Source organism: Podarcis erhardii, assembly GCF_964252035.2.
Source record: "Podarcis erhardii genome assembly, chromosome: 5".
Lineage (NCBI taxonomy): Eukaryota > Metazoa > Chordata > Lepidosauria > Squamata > Lacertidae > Podarcis > Podarcis erhardii.
In genome coordinates, this window is record NC_138509.1 from 11,146,589 (window position 1) to 11,155,906 (window position 9,318).

General features: G+C 41.9%; 1 protein-coding gene across 1 annotated transcript in view; it reads left to right on the forward strand.

Annotated features, from left to right (window-relative positions):
- The window catches only part of CFAP99 (cilia and flagella associated protein 99), a 40,722-nt gene extending 32,527 nt beyond the window's left edge, over window positions 1–8,195 (forward strand). Inside the window, exons 13-16 of the mRNA XM_081864460.1 lie at window positions 292–443; window positions 1,586–1,791; window positions 3,623–3,803; window positions 7,686–8,195. Coding sequence (XP_081720586.1) covers window positions 292–443; window positions 1,586–1,791; window positions 3,623–3,803; window positions 7,686–7,844 — 698 coding nt within the window. The 3' untranslated portion in view covers window positions 7,845–8,195. The remainder of the gene's footprint in view (window positions 1–291; window positions 444–1,585; window positions 1,792–3,622; window positions 3,804–7,685) is intronic.
- Window positions 8,196–9,318: the final 1,123 nt, after the last annotated feature.

Here is a 9,318-nt window from a genome sequence, read left to right on the forward strand (position 1 = left end):
TCCAAAAACTTGTGGTCTGGTGCATCTTATAGAGTGAAAAATACGGTATATCCCTGTAAGTCTACACTGATAGAATCAATAAGCACAGACTCCTAAACACCAGAGAAAAGGGTAGATTTTTTGTATGATTGCTTGAAAGATCACCATGTGTTCTGCTTACTGAGAACCCCAAATCCAATTCAAATTCTGGCCTTGACAGAATTGGACAGCATCCCAACTTACATTACTGATCCACTCTACTTAACCTTATGCACTGCTATGGAGACTGCACATCTTTCCTACCATTTACAGCACAGGAAGTTGCTGAAGAAAGCCAGGAAATTCTACTTCAGAGTTTGAAAGAAGAAGAAGAGAAATTCAAAAAAAGATATGAACTGATTCAACAAATAAGAGCGATAGAGTATCTGCCTTTAATGAAGCAAAAATTTGTTGACTTAACCCAGGTGAGTTCATTAAGACAGATTACAAAAGTGCTTGTGTGCATTTATTTGTTACTTTCCCATCTCGTTCTTCCTCCAGAAATCTCAGTCCAGCACCTGACTTTACAACTCCTTTGTGAGATAGATTAGGATGAGAGAGATGTTCTTGGAAATCTCCAGCTGTAGGTTTGCCAGGGCTTGACTGCCTTAAAGCAACTTCTGGTCAATGCAATAACTAGCCATTTTAGCTCTCCGTTCCAACTCAAACCTCAAATAATTTTCTAATGAAGTCAGAGTTGTGTGTCAATTAATGTGCAGGCGACTCCCCACTTACAGGGGGATTACATTCCGGGCTGCAGTGTGCTTAAGCAAAATGTTTGTAAGGGGGATCCTTGTCAGAGCAGGGAACTAGGGAAATTTCTTTTGCAACAAAAAATTCAGAACTGTTCATAACCCTACATAACCAAAAGCAACACATACTCTTACCTTTGCCTCCAGAGCACCAGAAATGGCAGGGAGCAGCAAACTTGCTGCATTACAGGTTTCCTGCCCAACAGCATGGTAATAGTGAGAGCTTCCACATGCCATCTTGAAACCCATACATTATTTTTCAAAGCCTTTTTGGGCTCCCGGAAGGGGTTTCTCACAAGCCACGAGGACTTTCCAGCTCTCTCCTGCCATTTCTAGGTTTGAATTGAAATCAGTTGGTTGATTCATTGATTGGTTTTCTGGCACTGCACACATACGTGGTCACACGTGAGTTGATCATGCATAATTGGGGGGACGCTTGTACAGTGGTGCCCCGCAAGACGAATGCCTCGCAAGACGGAAAACCCACTAGACGAAAGGGTTTTCCGTTTTGGAGGTGCTTCGCAAAACGAATTTCCTATGGGCTTGCTTTGCAAGACGAAAATGTCTTGCGAGTTCCTGCGGGTTTTATTTCCTTTCCCCCCCCCTTTTTCTAAGCCACTTATCTGCTTATCCGCTAAGCCGATAAGCCACTAAAAGCCGCTAATAGCGCTAATCCGCTAAGCCGTCAATGGGTTTGCTTTGCAAGACGAAAAAACCGCTAGACGAAGAGACTCGCGGAACGGATTAATTTCGTCTTGCGAGGCACCACTGTATAATAAAAAAAGATAGAATTTGCCGGTTTCTCTCCTCTATAGACTCCTAACCATGGTGTTCTTGGTGAGATGTCCATAGTAGAACTGCAGGAACGCTTAGCCTTACTGAAACAAGCTCAGAAGAAGGCCGAAGAGGAGAAGAGGGATCAGATAATCCAAGAAAAATATGCGAAGGAACAGCTTCTTTTGGACAAACTTGAGCAGATCTCCATGTTCAGAGACCAATTTGGAAGAGCAGCTGCACTGAAGTAAGTTTGAAGAACTTTAGCATTTATAATACATAATTGTGGATTATGTACTTACAGAAACAAAACAAATAATTGCTCTTCAAGTTAATAGATAGGAAATAGCTGTATTCTGTGACGGATTTCAGAAGTTTAATTAATACTGCTTTTTAGTAATATTCACAAGTTGAGGGGTCCAGCAGCTAACATGAGTAAATTTTGACATTTAATAGTAAATCTGAATTCTTTGTGCTCTCACTCGATGACCAGAATCACCATTTCAGAGGTAAAGGACCTTGCATGTGGGGGAAATGTCAAAAACAAGTCTCAAGAGTAGATTATTCTGTCATTCACCCTTTCAGAACAAGAACCACTAAATGCCTTCAAAACAAAACACAAAAGCCAGGGTGTGTGCCTACAGAGGGGACTGAAATGGATGTTTTGGGTAATTTTTAAAATTTCATTCTATAATGTATATAAATCAGAGAGAACAATTATAACAGATGCCAATTAAAAGATGAAAACAAAACCATTGAATAGGCACGTAGAATAAGTAGTTACATATCATACCCCTCAGCACTCCTGAATAAAGAGGGACATCCTGGAATTACAGAAGCCATTCCGGATTCGGATTGGATCCCGGAATGCCTTGCAGGAATCAGCCGGCTCACACAAGTGCCAGACCAAAAGACGCTTGGGTTTTTCCGTCTTGCACTCTTTCACAAATCACCTGGCTCCTGCAAGCATCTTTGATTTTGGTCAGTGGGATTTTGGAGAGTGTGACATATGAGTTAAGTATCAATGTCCAAGCCATTAAAGCGAAAAGCAAAAATAAAAGTTGTCTTCATATAAAGAAATAATATTAGTGCTGTTTTATTGTCAAGTATAGTTCCAAATTTGCCATGCTTGTGATGATGGTTGTCTTAAAATGATGCTTCTGCTATATATGTAATGAAGGAATGACAAACCATATAACAAGTGTCTGGAGACTCTAGTCGTCGTCAAAATATGCATAATTTTCTCCATCATAGCTATATTCCATCGTGAATGGTACTGTGTCCAATGTAAGATTTTGGGCTGTTTCCCATTGAGTTGCATTTAATACAGTATGTGAGCTGCCAGGACCATACATGAGGCCAATTCTCAATTCTCACTTTTATATATCTACCTTTGTATCATGAAAAATATTCCATAACTAATTTTGGACAATCGTTTATTTAGTAATATTTATCATTTCTGCCAAAATTAAATTCCAGAAATCTTGTACCAATGTGCATTGTCACCAGAAATGATAAGCACCAAATTTATTGCAGCTCCCCCAAGAATTAGGTGACAGAGAAGAAAACATTTTGGGCATTTGCAAAGTAATGCAATACCATCTGTGTAGTAATTTCAAGGAGTTTCCCCTAAGGAAACTAGAAACAGATTTTAAGGGTTGTGATTCCCAAATTTTATTCTAACCTTTGGGGAGAATTCGTGTGCCAATATCATGTTCCTAAATTGCATTAATCAACAGAGAGTGCAACTTAGAAATTAATCCTTTTTGCTCTCTACCCATTGTGTTCAATAATTGTAATAATTGTGTTAAGGGTCTCAGAGCTTGTTTCTTAATTGTTATTTTATGATTGAACTATGAGTTTGGTTAAAATAAACCCAGTTCGCATTCAGGTTTGACAGAGCTAATTTTTATTTGGTTAATAGGTTGATTAGTGGTATAGAAAAATCACAATGTGTGTAAAATCTTTGGATTCCCATTGTTCAAATCACTTATTTCTCCCCTGCTAGAAAAAAATGGGTGATCTGATACTGTGATTAGTGGAAAAAAATACTTATTTTTTTCTTATTTGCTCTGCAGGCTGGAGGAAAAGAAAACCAAGCCTCCGCTTCGCGAACGCATTTTGAAAGATCAACAAGTTTTGGAGCTGAAACAAAAGATTATGGAAAAATCTATGGAGCGTAAAATGCAAGCTGAGAAAATGCAGACTGCATCCCTAAAGTACGACGAAGGGTCAGTCACATCTTGGAGGCCAAAGAAAGTAAGATATTTCTTGTTCTCGTGTAAATCACTGTCCAAACATAGCATGGAAATAAGTTCTTTGCAGCCGGAACTGGACACAGTATTCCAAGTGTGGTGACATCATAGGTTTGTATAAAGACATTGCAATCTTCACAGTTTCACTGTCAGTCACTTTCCTAATGATACCTACCATGAAATTTGCATTTATCACAGCTGCCACACACTGGATCATGTTCCTTGAGCTGTTCACCGGGCTCCTATATCTTGTCTGGTCAGTCACTACCAATTCGCACCCCATTAATGTACAGTGGTACCTTGGTTCTCAAATGCCTTGGTTCTCAAACAACTTGGAACCCAAACACTGCAAACCCGGAAGTAAGTGTTCCAGTTTGCGGACTTTTTTCGGAAGTCGAACGTGGTCCATTTTGAGTTCCACACTTCTGTTTTAAGTGTTACACTGAGACCTGTCTGTTTTTGCTATTTATTTTGCGTTTTTGTGGCTCTCTTTTTTGCGTGACTGTGTGGAACCCAGTTCAGCTACGGATTGATTGTGTGACTGCAGTACATTGTTTATTGTTTTCATTTTATGGAACAATGGTCTCGTTAGATAGCAAAATTCATCCTAAATTGCTGGTTTAGGGGTCGTTTTTAGAAGTCTGGAACGGATTAATCTGTTTTGCATTACTTTCTATGGGAAAGTGCATCTTGGTTTTGGAACGCTTTGGTTTTGGAATGGACTTCCGGAACGGATTAAGTTTGAGAACCAAAGTACCACTATATATTTAAAGTTAATATTCCTACCCCCCCCAATATATCACTTTATATTTGCTTATGCTAAACTCTTATTTCCCGCTTTTTACCACCTAGAACAATTTGGTGCATGCAGCAAACTTGCTCCCCTTACTGCTGATTCCCGACTTCAGATAGTTTGTGAACAAGCTGGAAAGTACTGTTCTCAGTGCAGGTCATCATTGGCAGGTCCCACATCCATTGTGAGAATTGTCTCTGCTTCCTGCCTTTACTGATCCGTAAGATGACCTGCCCCATGACTGCTAAGCTTACTTGAGTCTGGTGAGGAACCTTTTGAAGATTTCTTAGGAGCTGTTTGAAAGACGGCGGAAACGCCTCTTTCTGTTCACTTACAGACTTACTGGAGAACTCTTCAAGGTTAGTTAGAATAGGACATAACTTGGTGGAAGCCATGCTGATGATTCTTCAGAAATACTTGTTCTTCTGTATGCTTGGTAATTTTATCTTGAATAATATTTTCCAGAACAGATGTTAAACTAACTGGCTTGTAAAGGTAAAGGTAAAGGGACCCCTGACCATTAGGTCCAGTTGTGGCCGACTCTGGGGTTGCAGCGCTCATCTCGCTTTATTGGCCGAGGGAGCCGGCGTACAGCTTCTGGGTCATGTGGCCAGCAGGACTAAGCCGCTTCTGGCGAACCAGAGCAGCGCACGGAAACGCTGTTTACCTTCCTGCTGGAGCGGTATCTATTTATCTACATGCACTTTGACGTGCTTTTGAACTGCTAGGCTGGCAGGAGCAGGGACCGAGCAACGGGAGCTCACCCCGTCGTGGGGATTCAAACCGCCGACCTTCTGATCGGCAAGTCCTAGGCTCTGTGGTTTAACCCACAGCTCCACCCGCGTCCCATGGCCTGTAAGGTTAGCAATTTCTTATTTTGAGTTCTTTAAGAAAGCTCAAGTGGTTACCATCTGGGTAAGGATATTTGTTAGATTTTGTCGGTGCAGCTTAGAACTTCATGTCTTGCCACCACTATTTGCCTGAGTTTTTCAGGCCCTTTTCCTGAGCAGTCTGCTAATACTGCAGTGAAGACAGAAGCAAATAATTCCGTTTCTCTGCAGTCTCCCTTTCCTCCTTAGCGCACCTCTAACTCCCTTGCTATCCAATGATCCAACTATCCCCCAGCCACTTTCCTGCTTCCAATGTTTAAAGAATTGTTTTGGCGATGGTCTTAATGTTTTTAATAATACGTTCATTGAATTGTTTTTGCTTCCCTTATTGTCTGCCTGCATTTATTTTGCCTGGCTTTTGGTTCTCATCATTTAGGCAATACTTTCCCCCTCAAAGAATCATTCCTGCCTCCGATAGCTTTTGTGACTCTGTTCATCAACTCTGCTAGCAACCTCTTGGACTTGCCAGTACCTTTCCTGATCTGCAGAAGCTTGTGTTACTGTAGTTTTGAATAACCACCAAACGTTCTGGAGATTTGACTTTCCCCTTTCAACTTGCTTATTCCCAGTCTCCTCGTTTGTGAGAAGCTTCCACTTTTGAAGTCAGATATGACCGTGTGTGATTTTTGATTTCCGCAATTGTCAGTTACGTTGAATTTGATAGCTCTGTGGTCACTCTTGCCAGTTGGTTCCACAGCTCTTAGTTCTTGCGCCAGGTTTTGGGTGCCCCTTAAGATTAAGTTCAGGGTCTTCATCTCCCCTCTCTCTCATCAGCTCCATAAGCAACTCTTGTAAGGCACTGCGATTTACCGTATTTTTTTGCTCTAGAAGACTCTTTCCCTCCTAAAATGTAAGGGGAAATGTGTGTGTGTCTTATGGAGCAAATCCAGGCTGTGCAGCTATCCCAGAAGCCAGAACAGCAAGAGGGATTGCTGCTTTCGCTGCGCAGCGATCCCTCTTGCTGTTCTGGCTTCTGAGATTCAGAATATTTTTTTTCTTGTTTTCCTCCTCCAAAAACTAGGTGCGTCTTATGGTCTGGTGCATCTTATAGAGCGAAAAATACGATATATTTAGAAATGTTACCTCTTTGTTGTGACCAGAACATGCATTTACCCAGTCTATGTGAGGGTGTAATTGTGGTCACATGTTACTACAACACTTACTTCTTGGGATGCCTCCTTACTTTCATGCTCCATCTCAAATTTTTGGTCAGGAGGTGATACGATGATAGTATGTCACCTGTGCCAATTTCCTTTTGGTGCCTGGTATTGCAGTTTACAATTCTGTGGAGTAGTCTGCCTTGGGGGGTTTCTAACTTGTTTGCCTCAGTGTCCTCTAAGCAACACCCACCACCTGGCATGCATCTGGGATCTCCTGGACATTACTGGGATATCTCTCCCCTTGTCTGTCTTTCCAATAGAATCTGCATGTAGAAATAAATATCCCACTGGTTCTCTCCGTTCTACTAGGTTTGTTATTCCCAGCATATAGCCAGTGTGGTATAGCAGTTAGCATGTCGGACTAGTACCTGGGAGACCAGGGTTCAAATACCTATCTGGCCATGAAGCTCACTGGGTGACTGTTATGTACTGAGTTGAATAGGATCCAAAAGGCAGCAGTCTGATTGGTCCTAGAACAATAGGATTCAGAATGCAGCAGTCTGATTGGTCCTAGAACAATGCAGCAGTATGATTGGTCCGCAGGAGCCACCCAATCCAGCTCCAGGTGGAAGTGAATCCACAACCTGATTGGCCTACAGGAGAATTCCAGAATTAGCCAATCACGTGCGGCTCATTGTGTAAATAATGTATATAAAGCAGATATTTTGAGGGAACTTTCATTCCTCACTATGAGCTTAATAAAGAGCATGAAATCCACACTCGACTCAGAGTATATTTCAGTGACCTTGGGCTAGCCACCGCCTCTCAGCCTAATCTACCTCACAGGGTTGTTGCGGGCATTAAATGTGGAGGAGGAGGAGAAGAATCATGTATGCCACCATGAGCTCCCGGGGAAAAACAATGTTCCTTCCCTACAAGCACTGTCCAGGAAAGCTCTACTGATGCTGGCAACGGGAGTGTGGTTCTGCTTCTAATAGGGCTGCCTCTGATCTACATTTGTGGTGGACGAGACCATAAAATGCTTTTCTCTTATTGAACACCTTTGTACCAGTACTAGAATTTTCTGTGTGTTGCTTCCACAGAAATCTCAGCGTGAGGATCACTGGAAGAAGTTGGAAGAAAGTCAACAGCAGCAGTTCAAGATGCTTCAACATGGTTTTATGGCAAGAGAATTGACTCAGAAAAGGATGACCAATGAGACTTTGAGAACTGGAACCAAGGCTTGTATATTGCGCTCTTAAGTCAAAGCTATTTCTACGTTTATTTCTGTTTATGAGACGTTTACTAGGTCTTTTATACTGTAAGCACCAAGAGCTAGTTTTGGTTCACAGTATCTCAGTATTCTTTTTTCAGCTGTTTCCTACCATTACAAGATTTCCCTCCCATTGATGTCAATGGGAGAGAGAATTGATGCACTAAGGCTAGTGCGTTCGCTCCCCAACCCCTGCCTCCTACTCCTGCCCCAGCCAGCACAGCCCCTTTTTGTCATTACCTCCATTGGAGCATAAGTGTCATGCCAACAAGAGTGGTGGAAATTTCCATGTCCACAGTGGGGAGGTTTGTTCCATTAAAGATAACCCACATTGTGAAAACGTGTCTGGCTCAGTATGTCCTCCTCATCACATGCAATTGACAATGCTCTGCTAAGGCAGTGCCCAGACCACAAATTTAGCAAGAATTCTCCTGCGCTCCTCCACTGCTTGACAATCTCTAGGCTTGCTGACACTAAAAGGAAAGTTACCAACTCTCAGGAACACATAATTCTTGGGAAGAAGCCCTCCTGAATATGATGGGATTTATTTTTGAGTACACACACACACACACACACACACACACACACACACACACACACACACCAGACTTTGGCGTAAAACAGGTGTTTTGAGCTGGTGGGAGTTACTTGTTTTTATTCACCCCCTTCGCTGTTTTGCCAGGCTTCAGTGCAACGTATCAAAAAGTAACCGGGGTCCACTGTGCCAACCAGTCATTCGGTCCTGCCTTTGCCAGTTAACCCCTTGATCTCTGATAAATGGTGATTCTGTAATGCAGAAAATAAGACGGTAGCCTATGATCTCTTGATCATATAAGCTCTGTTAATACATTCAAAGAAATGCATTACACATACACAGCTTAAACGAAGCTACTGGGAGGTGGGTTCGTAGCTGGTTGACTGACCAAACCCAGAGTGTGCTCACCAATGGTTCCTTGTCATCCTCAAAAAAGGTGACAAGCAGAGTGCCACAGGCTTCTGTCCCGAGCCCAATATTGTTCATCATCTTTGTAAACGACTTGAATGATGGAATTGAGTGGATGCCCATCAAATATGCAGATTACACCAACCTTCCTCAGCTTTCAGGAACTAGTAACAATAGATATAGCATTAACTATATAGCCCTGTTTAGGGAAGTTTTAAATCTTTGATGTTTTATTCTGTTTTTAATCTGTTGGGAGCTGCCCAAGTTTGAGCAGATGTCTTATTGAAGCTGCCTGTCCATTTTGAAAAGATACAGATGTGTTTTCTTAGCCTTTAAATTGTTTGCACTGAAACACAAGCAATAACGGAGACTTTTCACACACACCCCAGCTCCAGCCCACGTTTGCCATGCTTGAAAGAGGCTTCACGTTTCCTCACAAATCCTCCAGTATGTGTGGTTTTAGGATGATGCCAACTAGCCACATAAGGCTATATTCCAAGCCTCTGAAATAATGTTTCAA